Below are 22,959 nucleotides of genomic sequence, written 5' to 3'. Positions count from 1 at the left end.
TCTAGTTCAGTTCTAGTTCAGTTCTAGTTCAGTTCTAGTTCAGTTCTAGTTCAGTTCTAGTTCAGTTCTAGTTCAGTTCTAGTTCAGTTCTAGTTCAGTTCTAGTTCAGTTCTAGTTCAGTTCTAGTTCAGTTCTAGTTCAGTTCTAGTTCGGTTCTAGTTCGGTTCAGTTCAGTTCTAGTTCAGTTCTAGTTCAGTTCTAGTTCAGTTCTAGTTCAGTTCTAGTTCAGTTCTAGTTCAGTTCTAGTTCAGTTCTAGTTCAGTTCTAGTTCAGTTCTAGTTCAGTTCTAGTTCAGTTTTAGTTCAGTTCTAGTTCAGTTCTAGTTCAGTTCTAGTTCAGTTCTAGTTCAGTTCTAGTTCAGTTCTAGTTCATTCTAGTTTAGTTCTAGTTCAGTTCTAGTTCAGTTCTAGTTCAGTTCTAGTTCAGTTCTAGTTCAGTTCTAGTTCAGTTCTAGTTCAGTTCTAGTTCAGTTTTAGTTCAATTCTAGTTCAGCTAGCTTTTGACGTTTAAGATTCCCTTTCATTACCAAAGCAAATTTCTTATTTACCATCAAAATATTTGTATTTATTCAAACTTTGGATTATTAGCTGTATGAGGATCACAAATTTACAGTTTTTAATGTATAATTAAAAAAATTCTACTGCAACAAATATAATACAAAACGATTTTAAGTAGCACTTGCAATAAACTTAATAGTAATTGTGTAAAACATCCTCTTCTTTAAGACAAAATATTAAATAATAATAAAAAAATAAAGTTTCAAAAACATAAATACAAATTTACAAAATAGTTAAATCATCACAAAACTTAAATACTTTTACAAATTTAATACAAAAACAAATAGTTATAAATAAACTAAATTAGATAAAATTAAGCTTCCGTTTCATCATCCTCAGCCAATTCTTCAGGTGATCTTAAGTCTATAGCAAACTTTTGACGGGTGGGGTGTTATCTTGTCACTACTCTCATCACTGCCATTCTCTTTCACCTTACGTGAATAGTCTTGGAAGGCAGCTGCCAAAGCATATGTGAGTTTTCTAGCCATGGCTCGACTATCACATACAAAGGCATGAACCTCAAAGGGATGTACACTCGTTTCATCTTTTACCACGATCATGGCAAAGACACGTGTATAGACTAGATCTTGTACACCATAGGATATCGTATCGATGGGATAACTCCAATTATTAATGCTGGCTTTGGGTTGTAAAATTTCTATACTCACACCCTCGGTGGAAACTTTCAGCTCACAGTGGGGTAGAGTTTTATTGGGTGGTAGATTTTTGGCAGCGCCCACCATTATATCGACAGGACGTCGGGTATATTTAATGCCCCATAGACCGCGAGCCACCTCGGAGCCTATGTATTTGACCTAAAAGTAATTAAGTGAAGTTATTAGAAAAATCATCATGTGTGAAATTTTAATAATGAAGTTTTGATAACAATTTTATCTCTAAACTATCAAAGTGGTTAAATATTAACATTTTTAACCATATTTTTTAACATACATCCGCTTTAGTTTTTTTTTTTTACCGGATATATTAAAAAAAACATCGTGTGTTTCAATTTTCTCTAACAAAACCAAATAAATAAGTTCAGTTAGCGTGACCACTGAACTTAATTATTTCTTTTAAATTAAAGCGAACACATATGACAATAATTTTTTTGTTGATATTTTAATAATTATTGTTAGAAATTTTTAGATTTTATACCTTAAATGTTATGGGTAAATCATCTATGTTGACTTGTGTATCTGAATCTGTGGTATTTGAAGCCATAATTCTCTTTTTTCAGTTGAATTTCCTCTAAGTGTATTAGTAGTTGATAGAAGTTGTAGGTCGTGTAATGAAGGTAATGTTATAAAATTAGTTTTATTAATTTTCAGCTTTGTTGTTGTTTGTACATTGGGATGATGTTTTGGTGATGATTACGTGTGGAAAACTGTAAAAGAAAGTTTTAAATAAAGAATATTATTATAAAATTATTTAAATATTAATCACTATGATTAAGGTTTCAAAACTTTCTATCGAATTAGTATCTTAGTTATATAACATATCTCTTTGCTATCGCAAGTAAGAAAATGTAATCTTCCCAAATCCAAAGCACTAGTTCATTTCTAGCTCAGTTTTAGTTCAGTTCTAGTTCAGTTCTAGTTCAGTTCTAGTTCAGTTCTAGTTCAGTTCTAGTTCAGTTCTAGTTCAGTTCTAGTTCAGTTCTAGTTCAGTTCTATTTCAGTTCTAGTTCAGTCTAGTTCAGTTCTAGTTCAGTTCTAGTTCAGTTCTAGTTCTAGTTCAGTTCAGTTCTAGTTCAGTTCTAGTTCAGTTCTAGTTCAGTTCTAGTTCAGTTCTAGTTCAGTTCTAGTTCAGTTCTAGTTCAGTTCTAGTTCAGTTCTAGTTCAGTTCTAGTTCAGTTCTAGTTCAGTTCTAGTTCAGTTCTAGTTCAGTTCTAGTTCAGATCTAGTTCAGTTCTAGTTCAGTTCTAGTTCAGTTCTAGTTCAGTTCTAGTTCAGTTCTAGTCCAGTTCTAGTTCAGTTCTAGTTCAGCTCTAGTTCAGTTCTAGTTCAGTTCTAGTTCAGTTCTAGTTCAGTTCTAGTTCAGTTCTAGTTCAGTTCTAGTTCAGTTCTAGTTCAGTTCTAGTTCAGTTCTAGTTCAGTTCTAGTTCAGTTCTAGTTCAGTTCTAGTTCAGTTCTAGTCAGTTCTAGTTCAGTTCTAGTTCAGTTCTAGTTCAGTTCTAGTTCAGTTCTAGTTCAGTTCTAGTTCAGTTCTAGTTCAGTTCTAGTTCAGTTCTAGTTCAGTTCTAGTTCAGTTCTAGTTCAGTTCTAGTTCAGTTCTAGTTTCAGTTCTAGTTCAGTTCTAGTTCAGTTCTAGTTCAGTTCTAGTTCAGTTCTAGTTCAGTTATAGTTCAGTTCTAGTTTAGTTCTAGTTCAGTTCTAGTTCAGTTCTAGTTCAGTTCTAGTTCAGTTCTAGTTCAGTTCTAGTTCAGTTCTAGTTCAGTTCTAGTTCAGTTCTAGTTCAGTTCTAGTTCAGTTCTAGTTCAGTTCTAGTTCAGTTCTAGTTCAGTTCTAGTTCAGTTCTAGTTCAGTTCTAGTTCAGTTCTAGTTCAGTTCTAGTTCAGTTCTAGTTCAGTTCTAGTTCAGTTCTAGTTCAGTTCTAGTTCAGTTCTAGTTCAGTTCTAGTTCAGTTCTAGTTCAGTTCTAGTTCAGTTCTAGTTCAGTTCTAGTTCAGTTCTAGTTCAGTTCTAGTTCAGTTCTAGTTCAGTTCTAGTTCAGTTCTAGTTCAGTTCTAGTTCAGTTCTAGTTCAGTTCTAGTTCAGTTCTAGTTCAGTTCTAGTTCAGTTCTAGTTCAGTTCTAGTTCAGTTCTAGTTCAGTTCTAGTTCAGTTCTAGTTCAGTTCTAGTTCAGTTCTAGTTCAGTTCTAGTTCAGTTCTAGTTCAGTTCTAGTTCAGTTCTAGTTCAGTTCTAGTTCAGTTCTAGTTCAGTTCTAGTTCAGTTCTAGTTCAGTTCTAGTTCATTCTAGTTCAGTTGTAATTCAGTTGTAGTTCAGTTGTAGTTCAGTTCTAGTTCTAATCCAGTTCTAGTTCAGTTAGTTCTAATCTCAGTTTTAGTTTAGGCCTATTTAGTTCTGTCAGTTTACTTGATTTATTTTGGTTCTACGTGGTTGCACGATAGAAGTACTTTTGAGCATTTTATTAACCTACTGGTTCTACAGGTATCTTGATCTTGAATGTCTCAAGAATGTGTTACAAGGGATCATAAGATCCAAAAATCATGAGTGGAGAAAATTTGCTATATTTAGGGGACCACAAATTCTACATATAGAATAGAACCTAGCGCTGTTTTGTAGATAATGGTTAAGATCTTTTTGCATCAGGATAAAAATATAAGAAAAGTTCTAGCATTTTCGAATCTAATGTAATTTATTAGAAGTACGATTTTTCTGTAGAGGATAACGAAATACAAAAGGGAAAAAAATAAAATCCGGTTTAAAATATTTTACTATTTTTCGCACATTTCTTTTTTAATACATATAGTTTAAAATTTTATATTAGTTTTATACACTCACAAAAATTCACTTTAAAATTGCATTTTCATATAATTTGTATTTGTTGTTGTGTTTTCTTAATAAAAATTCCCAAAATTGTTTCAAAAAAACTTATCATCAAACAACACAAAAGTACAAAAGAAATTCACACAAGGTAAAAAAAAAAAACAATAAACATTAAAACAACTCAATGTTATTGTTTTTAATGAACTTTACAATAATAAAGACAGACAGACTCGCTGACGATCACGACGAACAAGAAACCAACAAACAGCGAAATGAAGACTTGATGATTGCGCAGAGTAACTCACTTTACTCCAACATAAACAAACTATAGTAAACTAATACCATGTGTTTGTCAGTATGTTGGTTTGAATGATGGTTTGGTAAATTATTGTTACAACGTTGATTATTTTACAACACAAGACGTTTGTACAAAATACTACTTTAACAGTTACCGGCAAATTAAAGCAAACGTTGGAAACCAAAACGAAATTTTTTTATTTAATTTTTACAATTTTTCGTTTGTCTTACTTTTTGTTGTTATTATAGTGAATGTTTTATTTTATTTGTTATTTTTTATATATATTTTTTAAACATACGATTGCTTTGGATACTGCACTTTTAATACTAAACTACGCTCAACACAAAAAATCATTCATTCTATGGTGAATGATCAGGATGTTTGTTTTTATTTTTATTTTTTTGTATCTGTTGATTGTGATGTTAATGATTTAGTTCCAGTCGGAATAAATAAATTTGAAAAAAATACAAGAAAAAAAGTAAAGCATGGTGAAAAAGCAATGATAAAAAAAACATATGTACCTAAACAGGGTGTAAAAATGTTCTAAGTTTTTTTTTAACAAATTACTAATCGTAATTACTCAAAGTTGTCGAAATCGGATAAAATGTCGCCTCTTAATTCGAGCTAAGTTTTTAATAATGTAATTCCTCGGAAAAAACGGAATTTCTCCTATTTCAAAATGATTTTTGAATCCAATCCACAGAACTAGAACTGAATAGAACCGAAGAACTGAACTAGAACTGAACTAGAACTGAACTAGAACTGAACTAGAACTGAACCAGAACTGAACTAGAACTGAACTAGAACTGAACTAGAAACTGAACTGAACTAGAACTGAAACTGAACTGAACTAGAATTGAACTAGAACTGAACTAGAACTGAACTAGAACTGAACTAGAACTGAACTAGAACTAAACTAGAACTGAACTAGAACTGAACTAGAACTGAACTAGAACTGAACTAGAACTGAACTAAACTGAACTAGAACTGAACTAGAACTGAACTAGAACTGAACTAGAACTGAACTAGAACTGAACTAAACTGAACTAGAACTGAACTAGAACTGAACTAGAACTGAACTAGAAGAACTAAACTGAACTAGAACTGAACTAGAACTGAACTAGAACTGAACTAGAACTGAACTAGAACTGAACTAGAACGAAACTAGAACTGAACTAGAACTGAACTAGAACTGAACTAGAACTGAACTAGAACTGAACTAGAACTGAACTAGAACTGGACTAGAACTGAACTAGGACTGAACTAGAACTGAACTAGAACTGAACTAGAACTGAACTAGAACTGAACTAGAACTGAACTAGAACTGAATTAGAACTGAATTAGAACTGAACTAGAACTGAACTGGAACTGAACTAGAACTGAACTAGAACTGAACTAGAACTGAACTAGAACTGAACTAGAACTGAACTAGAACTGAACTAGAACTGAACTAGAACTGAACTAGAACTGAACTAGAACTGAACTAGAACTGAACTAGAACTGAACTAGAACTGAACTAGAACTGAACTAGAACTGAACTAGAACTGAACTAGAACTACTAGAACAGAACTGAACTAGAACTAGAACTAGAACTAGAACTGAACTGAACTAGAACTAGAACTGAACTAGAACTAGAACTGAATTAACTAGAAGTGAACTAGAACTGAACTAGAACTGAACTAGAACTGAACTAGAACTGAACTAAACTGAACTAGAACTGAACTAGAACTGAACTAGAACTGAACTAGAACTGAACTAGAACTGAACTAGAACTGAACTAGAACTGAACTAGAACTGAACTAGAACTGAACTAGAACTGAACTAGAACTGAACTAGAACTGAACTAGAACTGAACTAGAACTGAACTAGAACTGAACTAGAACTGAAACTAGAACTGAACTAGAACTGAACTAGAACTGAACTAGAACTGAACTAGAACTGAACTAGAACTGAACTAGAACTGAACTAGAACTGAACTAGAACTGAACTAGAACTGAACTAGAACTGAACTAGAACTGAACTAGAACTGAACTAGAACTGAACTAGAACTGAACTAGAACTGAACTAGAACTGAACTAGAACTGAACTAGAACTGAACTAGAACTGAACTAGAACTGAACTAGAACTGAACTAGAACTGAACTAGAACTGAACTAGAACTGAACTAGAACTGAACTAGAACTGAACTAGAACTGAACTAGAACTGAACTAGAATGAACTAGAACTGAACTAGAACTGAACTAGAACTGAACTAGAACTGAACTAGAACTGAACTAGAACTGAACTAGAACTGAACTAGAACTGAACTAGAACTGAACTAGAACTGAACTAGAACTGAACTAGAACTGAAAGAACTAGAACTGAACTAGAAACTGAACTAGAACTGAACTAGAAACGAACTGAACTAGAACTGAACTAGAACTGAACTAGAACTGAACTAGAACTGAACTAGAACTGAACTAGAACTGAACTAGAACTGAACTAGAACTGAACTAGAACTGAACTAGAAGAACTAGAACTGAACTAGAACTGAACTAGAACTGAACTAGAACTGAACTAGAACTGAACTAGAACTGAACTAGAACTGAACTAGAACTGAACTAGAACTGAACTAGAACTGAACTAGAACTGAACTAGAACTGAACTAGAACTGAACTAGAACTGAACTAGAACTGAACTAGAACTGAACTAGAACTGAACTAGAACTGAACTAGAACTGAACTAGAACTGAACTAGAACTGAACTAGAACTGAACTAGAACTGAACTAGAACTGAACTAGAACTGAACTAGAACTGAACTAGAACTGAACTAGAACTGAACTAGAACTGAACTAGAACTGAACTAGAACTGAACTAGAACTGAACTAGACTGAACTAGAACTGAACTAGAACTGAACTAGAACTGAACTAGAACTGAACTAGAACTGAACTAGAACTGAACTAGAACTGAACTAGAACTGAACTAGAACTGAACTAGAACTGAACTAGAACTGAACTAGAACTGAACTAGAACTGAACTAGAACTGAACTAGAACTGAACTAGAACTGAACTAGAACTGAACTAGAACTGAACTAGAACTGAACTAGAACTGAACTAGAACTGAACTAGAACTGAACTAGAACTGAACTAGAACTGAACTAGAACTGAACTAGAACTGAACTAGAAACTGAAAGAACTAGAACTAGAACTGAACTAGAACTGAACTAGAACTGAACTAGAACTGAACTAGAACTGAACTAGAACTGAACTAGAACTGAACTAGAACTGAACTAGAACTGAACTAGAACTGAACTATAACTGAACTAGAAACTGAACTAGAACTGAACTAGAACTGAACTAGAACTGAACTAGAAATGAACTAGAACTGAACTAGAAATGAACTAGAACTAAACTGAACTAGAACTAGAACTGAACGAACTGAACTAGAACTGAACTAGAACTGAACTAGAACTGAACTAGAACTGAACTAGAACTGAACTAGAAATAAACTAGAAATAAACTAGAACTGAACTAGAACTGAACTAGAACTGAATTATAACTGAACTAGAACTAAACTAGATCTGAACTAAAACTGATCTAGAACTAAACTAGATCTGAACTAAAACTGATCTAGAACTAAACTAGATCTGAACTAAAACTGATCTAGAACTAAACTAGATCTGAACTAAAACTGATCTAGAACTAAACTAGATCTGAACTAAACTGAAATCGATCTCTTATATAAAACATCTCCTTTTGTAATACCCTCTTTATTATAAAAATATATACGCTAATAATAACAACAACAAAAATAAATATACAAATAATAAAAAACACAAAACAATTTGTTAAACCAACAATAGGAGTGAATGAGTCAGTGAGTCAGTCATTTACCATACACAAAATATATCACGGCGAAATACGAATGAAGGTATCTATCTCCTCATGAAGTTGTGAATATATGGTTAAAATAATCAACCAAACAAGATTTTTAAGATACATATTAAATTTTTTTACTAATAATTTATAATAAAAATCTTAAAAAATTTGTTAAAAAAAAAGAATTAAATTTATAATTAAAATCAAACACACACAGTATTGTTTCTAATGAAATTGCTAAATTTTCAAAAGCAAATAAACATTCCTAATAAGACACACCCATAATGGATGGTTTAGGCAGATTTTTGGTGGATTTATTAGAACAAGAACTAAGAGAAACAGAAGTAAAGTAATCTGATTAGTATTAAGAAGAATTTTATTATAATTATGTAATTATGTATATAGTTATATAATCCCTACAAATACAAACGAATTCTACTTCTATTATTTTTAGAATTTCGTAATCAAACTATTCTGGGAATACCCCCTAATTTTATTACAAGCAAATCCAAAACAACGACAAAGTTAATGACCACAAACATAATATAGAAACATAAAATTCACGTTAATTTATTATTATATTTTTTGTAAATTTTCTTTTCTTTCGTTATTGTCGATGAACCGTGGTTGTTAAACAAAAAAAAAAAAAAAAAAAAAAAAATATCAAAATAATACGTCATAAAAGTAGGGTAAATAAAGTATCGTTGTTTTATTATTTCGAAATTAAAATTTTATATTTAAAGAAAAAAGAAAAAGCGAAAAGATAGTAATTATTGCACAATTTACTATATTAAGGCATATCACAGAGTTCTATAAAATTCTGGAAACAAAGCAATTCAAAAATAGATATTAAATTTAGATTTTACTATAACAACAACAATAAGTTTAACTGACATTATATTTCAAAATGTCAATAGTGAAAATATAGTATTATCTCAATATTGAATCCTTCTCCTAATAACAACTAAATTATTTTATTATATTTTTATTTGGTTAGTAATTAATTAAAGTATTTCTTAATAAGTACAAGTTGCAATAATTATTAACAAATTGTTTTGTAAAATTTTTAAAGGTGAATCTAACGTTATGGCCGAACACACACGCATAAATACACTGAAAAATATTTTGTTTAAATAGCAGTGTTAAATGTCTCAGGGACAAAAATTGCTACTGAAACTGATGTGTAATAGAATAATAATGAAATTGGAACTGAAGTGGAATTTAACTAGAGCAGTTCTAGAACTAAAAAAAACTGAAGAACTGAACTAGAAACTGAACTAGAACTGAACTAGAACTGAACTAGAACTGAACTAGAACTGAACTAGAACTGAACTAGAACTGAACTAGAACTGAACTAGAACTGAACTAGAACTGAACTAGAACTGAACTAGAACTGAACTAGAACTGAACTAGAACTGAACTAGAACTGAACTAGAACTGAACTAGAACTGAACTAGAACTGAACTAGAACTGAACTAGAACTGAACTAGAACTGAACTAGAACTGAACTAGAACTGAACTAGAACTGAACTAGAACTGAACTAGAACTGAAACTAGAACTGGAACTAGAACTGAACTAGAACTGAACTAGAAACTGAACTAGAACTGACTAGAACTGAACTAGAACTGAACTAGAACTGAACTAGAACTGAACTAGAACTGAACTAGAACTGAACTAGAACTAGAACTGAACTAGAACTGAACTAGAACTGAACTAGAACTGAACTAGAACTGAACTAGAACTGAACTAGAACTGAACTAGAACTGAACTAGAACTGAACTAGAACTGAACTAGAACTGAACTAGACTGACTAGAACTGAACTAGAACTGAACTAACTGAACTAGAACTGAACTAGAACTGAACTAGAACTGAACTAGAAATGAATTAGAACTGAACTACATACAACGCCCTTTCACATATCAATAATCGATATATTTTAACAGGTGTTTTGTATTTTCTGTTTATCTCGTTTTACTTTTAAAAAACAATTGAAAACTGAGTGAGTTTATCTATAAAGCCCCAATTGCACATATGCATGTAAGCCAATGTAAGTAAGTACATGTGAATTAACTTATCATTGTTTCGCATTAAATTTAGTAAATATTACAATTTACTTATAAATTTCAATAATGTGGTTCTTGACTTGTGGAAAAAAAAAATCATATAAAATCACCTTGTAAAGTTAAATTACAAAGAAAAACCACAAACATTGTATATTAACACATAAACAATTACTGAAGGGTTTTAAACAGCCGTTCATGATCTACATAGTTTTATCAACTTACTAACATAAAATATTTAAATTTATTTAAAAATGTTTCAAATCATGTTCCAAACATTCACCGTAACATGTGTCATTTAACCGTTTTCAATTTACTTAAATACTTGCCAACATATGTACATACATACATCCATACGAAGTATACAATACGTATTGTATGTACTTGTATGTAAATATTTTTATACTTTTACATACGTTATGTATTTGTTGTAAAAATTTTTTGATCGTGCTTTTTGAACTTTATTTTCATTATTAGTTGGCGTATTTTTGTTTTACGTACAACAAATAATTTTCAAATTTATTTATTTATTTTAATTGTAATTTAAGCCGCTCCAGTTAAATCACTTATTCATTCATTCGCTCACCCAATGAAACCAAAATAGCAAAAATCAAATCTATACATACCAACCGAAAAGGCAAAACAATAAAATTGAAAAAAAAAACTACCATGCAAATGGGTCGTCAATAGTACATTGTACGATTTGTTGGTGGCGTTTAATTTGGCTAATTTCAAATTAGTTTCACACAGTACCTTAAAGGTATTGAATGTTTTGGGTGATTCGAGTTTATTTCCAGTGCAGTTCTAGTTCTGTTCTAGTTCAGTTGTAGTTCTGTTCTAGTTCTGTTCTAGTTCTGTTCTAGTTCTGTTCTAGTTCTGTTCTAGTTCTGTTCTAGTTCGGTTCTAGTTCTGTTCTAGTTCTGTTCTAGTTCTGTTCTAGTTCTGTCTAGTTCTGTTCTAGTTCTGTTCTAGTTCTGTTCTAGTTCTGTTCTAGTTCAGTTCTAGTTCAGTTCTAGTTCTGTTCTAGTTCTGTTCTAGTTCTGTTCTAGTTCTGTTCTAGTTCTGTTCTAGTTCAGTTCTAGTTCTGTTCTAGTTCTGTTCTAGTTCTGTTCTAATTGTGTTCTAATTCTGTTCTAATTCTGTTGTCTAGTTCTTTTCTAGTTCTGTTCTAGTTCTGTTCTAGTTCTGTTCTAGTTCTGTTCTAGTTCTGTTCTAGTTCTGTTCTAGTTCTGTTCTAGTTCTGTTCTAGTTCTGTTCTAGTTCTGTTCTAGTTCTGTTCTAGTTCTGTTCTAGTTCTGTTCTAGTTCTGTTCTAGTTCTGTTCTAGTTCTGTTCTAGTTCTGTTCTAGTTCTGATCTAGTTCTGTTCTAGTTCTGTTCTAGTTCTGTTCTAGTTCTGTTCTAGTTCTGTTCTAGTTCTGTTCTAGTTCTGTTCTAGTTCTGTTCTAGTTCTGTTCTAGTTCTGTTCTAGTTCTGTTCTAGTTCTGTTCTAGTTCTGTTCTAGTTCTGTTCTAGTTCTGTTCTAGTTCTGTTCTAGTTCTGTTCTAGTTCTGTTCTAGTTCTGTTCTAGTTCTGTTCTAGTTCTGTTCTAGTTCTGTTCTAGTTCTGTTCTAGTTCTGTTCTAGTTCTGTTCTAGTTCTGTTCTAGTTCTGTTCTAGTTCTGTTCTAGTTCTGTTCTAGTTCTGTTCTAGTTCTGTTCTAGTTCTGTTCTAGTTCTGTTCTAGTTCTGTTCTAGTTCTGTTCTAGTTCTGTTCTAGTTCTGTTCTAGTTCTGTTCTAGTTCTGTTCTAGTTCTGTTCTAGTTCTGTTCTAGTTCTGTTCTAGTTCTGTTCTAGTTCTGTTCTAGTTCTGTTCTAGTTCTGTTCTAGTTCTGTTCTAGTTCTGTTCTAGTTCAGTTCTAGTTCAGTTCTAGTTCAGTTCTAGTTCAGTTCTAGTTCAGTTCTAGTTCAGTTCTAGTTCAGTTCTAGTTCAGTTCTAGTTCTGTTCTAGTTCTGTTCTAGTCCTGTTCTAGTTCTAGTTCTGTTCTAGTTCTGTTCTAGTTCTGTTCTAGTTCTGTTCTAGTTCTGTTCTAGTTCTGTTCTAGTTCTGTTCTAGTTCTGTTCTAGTTCTGTTCTAGTTCTGTTCTAGTTCTGTTCTAGTTCTGTTCTAGTTCTGTTCTAGTTCTGTTCTAGTTCTGTTCTAGTTCTGTTCTAGTTCTGTTCTAGTTCTGTTCTAGTTCTGTTCTAGTTCTGTTCTAGTTCTGTTCTAGTTCTGTTCTAGTTCTGTTCTAGTTCTGTTCTAGTTCTGTTCTAGTTCTGTTCTAGTTCTGTTCTAGTTCTGTTCTAGTTCTGTTCTAGTTCTGTTCTAGTTCTGTTCTAGTTCTGTTCTAGTTCTGTTCTAGTTCTGTTCTAGTTCTGTTCTAGTTCTGTTCTAGTTCTGTTCTAGTTCTGTTCTAGTTCTGTTCTAGTTCTGTTCTAGTTCTGTTCTAGTTCTGTTCTAGTTCTGTTCTAGTTCTGTTCTAGTTCTGTTCTAGTTCTGTTCTAGTTCTGTTCTAGTTCTGTTCTAGTTCTGTTCTAGTTCTGTTCTAGTTCTGTTCTAGTTTCTAGTTCTGTTCTAGTTCTAGTTCTAGTTCTGTTCTAGTTCTGTTCTAGTTCTGTTCTAGTTCTGTTCTAGTTCTGTTCTAGTTCTGTTCTAGTTCTGTTCTAGTTCTGTTCTAGTTCTGTTCTAGTTCTGTTCTAGTTCTGTTCTAGTTCTGTTCTAGTTCTAGTTCTGTTCTAGTTCTGTTCTAGTTCTGTTCTAGTTCTGTTCTAGTTTGTTCTAGTTCTGTTCTAGTTCTGTTCTAGTTCTGTTCTAGTTCTGTTCTAGTTCTGTTCTAGTTCTGTTCTAGTTCTGTTCTAGTTCTGTTCTAGTTCTGTTCTAGTTCTGTTCTAGTTCTGTTCTAGTTCTGTTCTAGTTCTGTTCTAGTTCTGTTCTAGTTCTGTTCTAGTTCTGTTCTAGTTCTGTTCTAGTTCTGTTCTAGTTCTAGTTCTGTTCTAGTTCTGTTCTAGTTCTGTTCTAGTTCTGTTCTAGTTTTGTTCTAGTTCTGTTCAAGTTCTGTTTTAGATCTGTCCAAATTCTGTTCTATATCTTTTATAGTTCTGTTCTAAATAGTTCATATCTATTTAGGTTTTCAGCGTTGTTACTCTTTTAAACACCTGTTTTCAAACTCTCCAAAATACGATAAAACTAAGTATTTGTTATACTTTTGGTTTTAATTTTTGCTCTTTTTTTCAAATATTATTTAAAACATAGTTGCGTATTGTTTGCACTTGACTAAATAAAAAATAAATAAAACTAATATTTAATTGTACAAGTACGTCAATTAAACTACTTTTTGTTTAATTTCATTTTTCAGTTCTGTTCTATACTTTTATTCTGTTTTTAACTATTGTTTTATTATTTTTATTATCATCTGATACATTTGTTTATGTATGTATGTGTGTAATTAATTTTATCTTATCAAAAATAATTTTGTTGTTGTCTTAGATTCTTTTATTATCATTTTTAGTCACAAAATATTTAAGTTTTAACGTGTGTAAGTATGTTCTATATAATTTTTATACAAGTGAACACTGTAATTATTTTTATGTTTTCTGTAACATTTTTTATAGATCAGTTATGATTCCATAATTGTTTCACTTTTTTCATTTAATTGTTTTTTAATGGTTTTTTAAACTTTATATTTTAATAATATCTATTTTTTTTAACTTTTTAAACTCCACACACCTGCTGTTCGCTACTCTATTAATTCAACTGCTTTAATTATTATTTTCAAAATTATTTTACCATAATTCATCCATTTTTTACTACCAAAGAAAGAGTGTGAGTAATGAATTTGAATTTTTCTGGTTTGATAAGAAATTTTCTCTTGTTTTAAAAAAGTCAAATAATTTAAAATGTTTTTAGTGCATACTTTTAGACATTAGTATTTGAAATTTAATTGCCAATTTTTAAAAATTTCTCAACATTTTAAATATCCCAATTTCAGAGTTTTCTTAAAATATCTGTTCTGCTCTTCTACGATATTCATAATTATTAGATATACCAATTTTGCATCAGTTCTAGTTGAGTTCTATTTGAGTTCAGTTCCAGTTCAGTTATAGATAAGTTTTAGTTCAGTTCTAGTTTCTGTTCTAGTTCAGTTCTAGTTCAGTTCTAGTTCAGTTCTAGTTCAGTTCTAGTTCAGTTCTAGTTCAGTTCTAGTTCAGTTCTAGTTCAGTTCTAGTTCAGTTCTAGTTCAGTTCTAGTTCAGTTCTAGTTCAGTTCTAGTTCAATTCTAGTTTCAAGTTCTAGTTCAGTTCTAGTTCAGTTCTAGTTCAGTTCTAGTTCAGTTCTAGTTCAGTTCTAGTTCAGTTTCTAGTTCAATTCTAGTTCAATTCTAGTTCAGTTCTAGTTCAGTTCTAGTTCAGTTCTAGTTCAGTTTTTCTAGTTCAGTTCTAGTTCAGTTCTAGTTTCAGTTCTAGTTCAGTTCTAGTTCAGTTCTAGTTCAGTTCTAGTTCAGTTCTAGTTCAGTTCTAGTTCAGTTCTAGTTCAGTTCTAGTTCAGTTCTAGTTCAGTTCTAGTTCAGTTCTAGTAAGTTCTAGTTCAGTTCTAGTTCAGTTCTAGTTCAGTTCTAGTTCAGTTCTAGTTCAGTTCTAGTTCAGTTCTAGTTCAGTTCTAGTTCAGTTCTAGTTCAGTTCTAGTTCAGTTCTAGTTCAGTTCTAGTTCAGTTCTAGTTCAGTTCTAGTTCAGTTCTAGTTCAGTTCTAGTTCAGTTCTAGTTCAGTTCTAGTTCAGTTTCTAGTTCAGTTCTAGTTCAGTTCTAGTTCAGTTCTAGTTCAGTTCTAGTTCAGTTCTAGTTCAGTCTAGTTCAGTTCTAGTTCAGTTCTAGTTCAGTTCTAGTTCAGTTCTAGTTCAGTTCTAGTTCAGTTCTAGTTCAGTTCTAGTTCAGTTCTAGTTCAGTTCTAGTTCAGTTCTAGTTCAGTTCTAGTTCAGTTCTAGTTCAGTTCTAGTTCAGTTCTAGTTCAGTTCTAGTTCAGTTCTAGTTCAGTTCTAGTTCAGTTCTAGTTCAGTTCTAGTTCAGTTCTAGTTCAGTTCTAGTTCAGTTCTAGTTCAGTTCTAGTTCAGTTCTAGTTCAGTTCTAGTTCAGTTCTAGTTCAGTTCTAGTTCAGTTCTAGTTCAGTTCTAGTTCAGTTCTAGTTCAGTAGTTCTAGTTCAGTTCTAGTTCAGTTCGTAGTTCAGTTCTAGTTCAGTTCTAGTTCAGTTCTAGTTCAGTTCTAGTTCAGTTCTAGTTCAGTTCTAGTTCAGTTCTAGTTCAGTTCTAGTTCAGTTCTAGTTCAGTTCTAGTTCAGTTCTAGTTCAGTTCTAGTTCAGTTCTAGTTCAGTTCTAGTTCAGTTCTAGTTCAGTTCTAGTTCAGTTCTAGTTCAGTTCTAGTTCAGTTCTAGTTCAGTTCTAGTTCAGTTCTAGTTCAGTTCTAGTTCAGTTCTAGTTCAGTTCTAGTTCAGTTCTAGTTCAGTTCTAGTTCAGTTCTAGTTCAGTTCTAGTTCAGTTCTAGTTCAATTCTAGTGCGTTCTAGTTCAGTTCTAGTTCAATTCTAGTTCAGTTTCTTCTAAACAAATCTTAGAGAATCAAAAAGTTTTACCATTTTAAATGTTTTTTTAAATAAAAATATATTTTTCCAAAAACAAAAACTTAAATTATCAAATCATATTACTCTTAATCCAAGGTATATAAGCAGCAACTCGTGTATAAACTCCGGGAAAACCGGTACGGGCACATTCGTAACCAAATGAAACAACACCAAGTAAATAATAATGATATGAAGAACCCGACATCTTAAATTAAATACTAATTTTATAAAAGAAAACAAATTAATAAAAATTAATGTACTAACCTGAGGCAAAATCAGAGGACCACCTGAGTCTCCTTGACAAGCGTCCACATTGGAATTACCGGCGCAAATTAGCTATAATATAAACATTAGTAATTATATTTCGTTAGGATTGTCAGTATAGTTTACCTGTTCACTAAATTTCACAAAACTAAAAACCGTGCGATAACTTTGTTCACACACTTGTCGGTCAATAATGGGAACTTGAACATCTCTTAAAACATTAGAGGTGGGAGATTGATGTTTCATAGCACCCCAACCGGCTACAAAAGGATTCATGCCTACAAATTCTTGGTTTAGAAATTGTGGACCTTCTGGCAGACAAATCGTGCCAATGTAGTCTAAAAAAAAAAGAAAAAGACATTTTGATTCAAATTTTGTTAGTATTGAAGAAACGATAACTGATACTAACCGGTCATTATAACTGTCTCACTCAATTCAATTAAGGCCAAATCATTAGTTATACTTTTCAAATCAAACTTTTCATGTATTACAGTACGTTTAAACCGATAATTTCTAGCTTCTAATTCTTCCGGATTTGAAAGATCATGGGCACCCAAACGTACTAACATTAAATTATTGTTAATGCAGTGAGCCGAAGTTATGACATATTTCGAGGAAATTAAACTGCCGCCACATAAAAATTTCAACGAACTAGGATCATATTCATCGCGATAGCCCAAAGCCGCCATCCAGGGATAATTTCCTAAAAAAAAATGTGAAATATAAATACCGGATTGTATAAAATATTGGATTAAATTTCGAAATGTTTAAAGACTATATGGCACAAGCAGTACACTGTACATCACATCAAAATCTACCTTTCTTGGCCTCATAACCGCCCACAACGCGGTTAATAGTGCCCCTATTCACTCCACAAGTAGGAGCTGGTGGGGGCATTACAGGTGGATACTGATTTGGCTCTGATATTAGAGTATTCTGTGTTGAATCTTGATTCGGCATAGGTTGTATAACTGGACCACCAGATGGTGATTGTGGAGTGGGTTGAAATACTACCACACCCATATCGATTGTGGTAGCTTTGCTGGTAGTACTCGCTGCAGTGGGATAAATAACGGGAGGCATTTTGTTTGGTGGCGGAGTATTATTGGAGTCAGAGGGTGGATAAATAACTGGAGGCATGTTGGAATTAGTGGCTGTGATTGGTGGAGCTGTTGTTCCCAAGGGGGCAAATAAAAACGGAGTTGTTTGATATAGTTGTTGAGAGGGTCTTCTTGTGGTTCCAAATATCGTAGGAGGACTTTGTATTTGAGCTGGTGGCGGTTTAGTCATATTTATGGGATAAAAAGGGCGTGTTCCACAGCAGATCTGTTGAAGAAAAGAAAATAAGGGTTTAGTGTTAAATTTACATTCAAATATTTTGAATACTCACCAAAAAATTCACACCATCAAAACCACATATTGAGTTACTAACAAAGGTTTGAAAATCTATGCCATACGAAGTCACACGAGCCTCATCGTAAAATTCCTCTATCATATCGGGACATTTAGCTAAAGTTATACACTTCCCAGCTCGCAAACGAGAATCCACACAATCTTGGGCTGTAAAAACAATTACTAATAAATAACAAGACCAACATAACTCCACATAATTCTGAACACACCCGTAACGCTTTTAACCTTGGGTAGAATTTCCCCATTCTTTGAAGTTAAATCCTGTTTAGGATCGGACATTAAAAGGGTCATTAGCGATATAAGTTGTAAATACATGCTGAAAACTTTTCTAAACTCAATTCAAACGATTCAATTTAGTTTTCTATGTTTACTTTTAAATAATTTCGAAAATATCATAACATCCACCGAGGACCCCTGATTACTAGAAGCCCAGTTATATAAATTTAACTGAGCTCCTGCTGTATTTTGACTAAATTGTTGCCGGGGATCTATACACGGACAATAGGCTATAGGCCTTTGACCGCCCGCTAAACACACTAATGGAATTGAGGGGCAAGGTGGCAAAGTGGGTATTACAATAGTCGGTAAAGGTACAATATTTGTAGTATTTATTATCAATGATGGTGGTACCGGTATTAGAGGAAAATATAAATAGGGATAATAGGGACAGAGACCCTTTAAACTTGCCAATTGTTGGAGCAAAGGCAAAAACAATACTTTTAAACACAAATCATTATATAACATAATTAAAATTCAAACTTTACGCGTTCTACATATTCAAACGTTTTGTTCAGAGATCAAAATTATACTAAATTCAATTTAGTGCATTTGGTCATTGTTTGTTGCTCTTTGTTGATCAATGGACTAAATTTGATATTGGTGTTTAGTTTATTTAGCTTTTTGTTACATATTCATATTTTACACTTTTATTTCATTTGTTTAAATACCGAAACCAATTAATTGAGCTTATTTAAACATGGGGAATTTTTGATGTTAAACGTCAACTAACAACAAATTGAAAACACGTTTGATTGTGCAGATTAGAGGAAGGCCTGAAATATAACACATTAAAGTTCAGTTCTAGTTCTGTTCTAGTTCAGTTCTATTTCAGTTCTAGTTCAGTTCTAGTTCAGTTCTAGTTCAGTTCTAGTTCAGTTCTAGTTCAGTTCTAGTTCAGTTCTAGTTCAGTTCTAGTTCAGTTCTAGTTCAGTTCTAGTTCAGTTCTAGTTCAGTTCTAGTTCAGTTCTAGTTCAGTTCTAGTTCAGTTCTAGTTCAGTTCTAGTTCAGTTCTAGTTCAGTTCTAGTTCAGTTCTAGTTCAGTTCTAGTTCAGTTCTAGTTATCTAGTTCAGTTCTGGTTCAGTTCTAGTTCAGTTCTAGTTCAGTAGTTCTAGTTCAGTTCTCAGTTCAGTTCAGTTCTAGTTCAGTTCTAGTTCAGTTCTAGTTCAGTTCTAGTTCAGTTCTAGTTCAGTTCTAGTTCAGTTCTAGTTCAGTTCTAGTTCAGTTCTAGTTCAGTTCTAGTTCAGTTCTAGTTCAGTTCTAGTTCAGTTCTAGTTCAGTTCTAGTTCAGTTCTAGTTCAGTTCTAGTTCAGTTCTAGTTCAGTTCTAGTTCAGTTCTAGTTCAGTTCTAGTTCAGTTCTAGTTCAGTTCTAGTTCAGTTCTAGTCAGTTCTAGTTCAGTCTAGTTCAGTTCTAGTTCAGTTCTAGTTCAGTTCTAGTTCAGTTCTAGTTCAGTTCTAGTTCAGTTCTAGTTCAGTTCTAGTTCAGTTCTAGTTCAGTTCTAGTTCAGTTCTAGTTCGGTTCTAGTTCTAGTTCAGTTCTAGTTCTAGTTCAGTTCTAGTTCTAGTTCAGTTCTAGTTCAGTTCTAGTTCAGTTTAGTTCTGTTCTAGTTCTGTTTTAGTTCTGTTCTAGTTCTGTTCTAGTTCTGTTCTAGTTCTGTTCTAGTTCTGTTCTAGTTCTGTTCTAGTTCTGTTCTAGTTCTGTTCTAGTTCTGTTCTAGTTTTGTTTTAGTTATTTTCTAGTTCTGTTTTAGTTCTTTTCAAGTTCTAATTCATTGACCAATTTGTACACCAATCTTGAATCCTTTTGGTAAAATATTCTTGCAGCGATCGTAAAGGGTTTTCCTTAAATTATTATTTCACAATTCCTAATACTTGAACTATTTTTACTCCATCCGTCGGATATTCAGTTAAGAAATGTTCGATCCCAATTGTTTGCAGGAACTTGTCCCTTTTTAACTCAATTTTAATTTCAAACTTACTTTTTATTAAATGAAATTGTACTGTTAATAATATTATTACTGTATAAATTTGTAAAAATAAAACTTTCAACATTTCTCGATTTAAACGGACAATTTTCAACTAACTCTGACGCTTAATTGAAAACCAAATCAATACTAAACTGCTAAACAAACATTCGCCACTAAATTAAAACATTGAAAAACTAAAATTGTTGTGAAAAACCTAACACAGCATTTAAATCGTTTAATTGTTACAATTTATATATATTTTAAAATTGAATTATGAAATGAGTAAGTGTTAATAAATAAAAAATATATATAATTAATTGTAAATTTGGAATAGAAAAAAAATCACATGGTAGTTTGAGATAAAACAAAATAATTTAGGCAGACTAAAAGGAAATGGAAATTTAGGTGAAAATTGGAATGTTTTTAAAATAATATTTTAGTTTAAACTCAAACTGTTGAGTTGTTAACTTCAAATTTTGTCACATTGACATTGAACCCTTGTCAAAAGTTTTGAAAAAAGTCAAAGCAATAAAACTACAATTATATTGGATTTTTTTTTTTTCAAACTGCAATTAACATTAATTTTATTTAAATATTTTATTATTCATACAATGTATTGTACATATACATATATAATACAATAAATTAATTACAATAATTTTCTAAAGAACCTCTAAAACATATGCCGACTACCCCTTTCGTTATATTTTTTCCGATTTTTTTTTTTCTCAAATAAATTTTCTAATATTTCACTAAACAATACAAATGTTATATAGTTTATATTATAATGAATGAAAACTTATATAATATTGAAGAGTATTTAGTTGCGATGAAATTCAAAAGAATTATTCCCGATGTTTACAATCCAAAAATAATTGGGCCTCATTCTGGAATAAATTAAAATTAATAATAAAGAAATTTTCCAAAATTATATTGAAAAACAACTCACCTGCACAAAACGAAAGATTTCCAATAGCATTTCATTGGAGGTTTTGCAGTTACCCGGTTGGCTATCAAAAAAGGCACCAGTATTCGACCCAGAGCCACCACCCACCGATCTCTTACCCCAATCGGGAGAAAATGTCAATTGACATTCGACACAGGCCAAGACCAAGAGCACGAAAATGGTTGGTACAATGATGCTGATTGAGTTCATGTTGATTTCTGATGCCAATTGATGATTTCCTGCCAGCTTTTATACTCATATCAAAAAGGATACAATAATAGATGTATATAATTAGTTATAGGGCTTCTTGAGATTTAATTATTTACATATTGTTTATACATAGTTGTTTTTGAGTATTTGAAGGGTTTCCTTTAATGGTTTGGAAATAAGACAAATTAAATATTTGAGGAAAATTATTTCAAATTCACTATTAGGATTCAGTTAAATTAAAATAAACGATCATAGTTTTACGACCAAATAACGATTTTTGAGGAAAAATATGAGTGATCACAAAATAAGCTTATTTTTCAATTTAAACGGGTTTTAACGAAGTTATAAGCGATTTAAGTTTATTCAGGATTTTTGTCCAAATTATCGATTTTGGAAGGCAAATATGAGTGATCAATTCAATTTCAATTTAAAAGTGTTTTAACGAAGTTATAAGGGTTTTAAGTTTCTCCAAGGTTTTCGGTCAAAATATCGATTTCTGAATGAAAGTATGAGTGATCACAAAATAAACTTAATTTTCAATTTAAACATGTTTTAACGAAGTTATAAGGGTCTTAAGTTTCCTCAAGGTTTGGGTCAAAATATCCAATTTTGAAGGGGAATATGAGTGATCACAAATTAAGCTTATTTTTCAATTTAAACGTGTTTTAACGAAGTTATAAGGGTTTTAAGTTTCTTCAAGGTTTTCGGTCAAAGTATCGATTTTTGAGGGAAAATATGAGTGATCACAAAATAAGCTTATTTTTCAATTTAAACGTGTTTTAACGAAGTTATAAGGGTTTTGAGTTTCTTCAAGGTTTTCGGTCAAAGTATCGACTTTTGAGGGAAAATATGAGTGATCACAAAATAAGCTTATTTTTCAATTTAAACGTGTTTTAACGAAGTTATAAGGGTTTTAAGTTTCTTCAAGGGTTTTGGTCAAAATATCGACTTTTGAAGGCGAATATGGTAATCACAAAATAAGCTTATTTTTCAATTTAAACGTGTTTTAACGAAGTTATAAGGGTTTTAAGTTTCTCCAAGGTTTTAGTCAAAATATCGACTTTTGAATTTAAACGTGTTTTAACGAAGTTATAAGGGTTTTAAGTTTCCTTAAGGTTTTCCATCAAAATATCGACTTTTGAAGGGGAATATGAGTGATCACAAAATAAGCTTATTTTTCAATTTAAACGTGTTTTAACGAAGTTATAAGGGTTTTAAGTTTCTTCAAGGTTTCGGTCAAAATATCGACTTTTGAAGGGGAATATGAGTGATCACAAAATAAGCTTATTTTTCAATTTAAACGTGTTTTAACGAAGTTATAAGGGTTTTAAGTTTCTTCAAGGGTTTTGGTCAAAATATCGACTTTTGAAGGGGAATATGAGTGATCACAAAATAAGCTTATTTTTCAATTTAAACGTGTTTTAACGAAGTTATAAGCGATTTTAACTTTCTTCAAGGGTTTTGGCCAAAATATCGAATTTTGAAGGGGAATATGAGTGATCACAAAATAAGCTTGTTTTTCAATTTAAACGTGTTTTAACGAAGTTATAAGCGATTTTAGTTTCTTCAAGGTTTTCGGTCAAAATATGGATTTTTGAAAAGAGAATATGAGCGATCACAAAATAAGCTTATTTTTCAATTTAAACGTGTTTTAACGAAGTTACAAAGGTTTTAAGTTTCTTCAAGGTTTTCCGTCAAAATATCGATTTTTGAGGGAAAATATGAGTGATCACGAAATAAGCTTATTTTTCAATTTAAACGTGTTTTAACGAAGTTATAAGGGTTTTAAGTTTCTTCAATGTTTTTGGCCAAAATATCGATTTTTGAGGGGGAATATGAGTGATCACAAAATAAGCTTATTTTTCAATTTAAAAGTGTTTTAACGAAGTTATAAGCGATTTAAGTTTCTTCAAGGTTTTCGGTCAAAATATCGAATTTTGAAGGGAAATATGAGTGATCACAAAATAAGCTTATTTTTCAATTTAAACGTGTTT

General features: G+C 31.8%; 3 protein-coding genes across 4 annotated transcripts; all 3 read right to left on the bottom strand.

Moving 5' to 3' along the window:
* Positions 1–539: 539 nt before the first annotated feature.
* Positions 540–14,043, bottom strand: LOC119604644. The gene is given in 4 exon segments (XM_037957403.1): positions 540–945; positions 947–1,372; positions 1,713–1,941; positions 14,006–14,043. Coding segments are annotated over 3 exon segments (567 nt in total). The 5' UTR covers positions 1,779–1,941; positions 14,006–14,043; the 3' UTR covers positions 540–870.
* A 1,914-nt stretch (positions 14,044–15,957) lies between these two features.
* LOC119604635 (venom serine protease Bi-VSP) lies at positions 15,958–19,939 on the bottom strand. Of its 2 annotated transcripts, none has more exons than XM_037957396.1 (7): positions 19,822–19,939; positions 17,542–17,711; positions 16,970–17,477; positions 16,561–16,854; positions 16,278–16,489; positions 16,152–16,223; positions 15,958–16,092 (listed from the first exon to the last, which is right to left on the bottom strand). In XM_037957396.1, exons 1-7 carry the CDS (start codon positions 19,892–19,894, stop codon positions 15,958–15,960), a joined length of 1,464 nt encoding a protein of 487 aa, XP_037813324.1. In that variant the 5' UTR covers positions 19,895–19,939. The 2 variants fall into 2 exon arrangements, with proteins under 2 accessions (XP_037813324.1, XP_037813323.1); XM_037957395.1 differs by lacking the exon at positions 19,822–19,939 and adding an exon at positions 17,774–18,054.
* Positions 19,940–20,525: 586 nt separating this feature from the next.
* LOC119604636 (adipokinetic hormone) lies at positions 20,526–20,972 on the bottom strand. The gene is made up of 2 exons (XM_037957397.1): positions 20,759–20,972; positions 20,526–20,696 (listed from the first exon to the last, which is right to left on the bottom strand). The coding sequence occupies exons 1-2, from the start codon at positions 20,963–20,965 to the stop codon at positions 20,655–20,657; spliced, it is 249 nt and encodes an 82-aa protein (XP_037813325.1). The 5' UTR covers positions 20,966–20,972; the 3' UTR covers positions 20,526–20,654.
* Positions 20,973–22,959: the final 1,987 nt, after the last annotated feature.

The sequence above is a fragment of the Lucilia sericata genome, unplaced genomic scaffold (genome assembly GCF_015586225.1).
Source record: "Lucilia sericata isolate MDLA Ls3-8-SP2 unplaced genomic scaffold, ASM1558622v1 Contig000412F_arrow, whole genome shotgun sequence".
Classification (NCBI taxonomy): domain Eukaryota; kingdom Metazoa; phylum Arthropoda; class Insecta; order Diptera; family Calliphoridae; genus Lucilia; species Lucilia sericata.
This window is presented reverse-complemented; position numbering and strand designations above follow the sequence as displayed.

Coding starts and splice junctions, on each gene's coding strand:
- LOC119604635 (XM_037957395.1), bottom strand. CDS start 17,879: ATGTATTTACAACTTATATCGCTAATGACCCTTTTAATGTCCGATCCT. Junction 16,490..16,560: donor TGAGACAGTTATAATGACCG/GTTAGTATCAGT, acceptor TTTTTTTTTTAG/ACTACATTGGCACGATTTGT. Junction 16,093..16,151: donor GTCCTCTGATTTTGCCTCAG/GTTAGTACATTA, acceptor ATTTAATTTAAG/ATGTCGGGTTCTTCATATCA.
- LOC119604636 (XM_037957397.1), bottom strand. CDS start 20,965: ATGAACTCAATCAGCATCATTGTACCAACCATTTTCGTGCTCTTGGTC. Junction 20,697..20,758: donor AAATCTTTCGTTTTGTGCAG/GTGAGTTGTTTT, acceptor AATTTATTCCAG/AATGAGGCCCAATTATTTTT.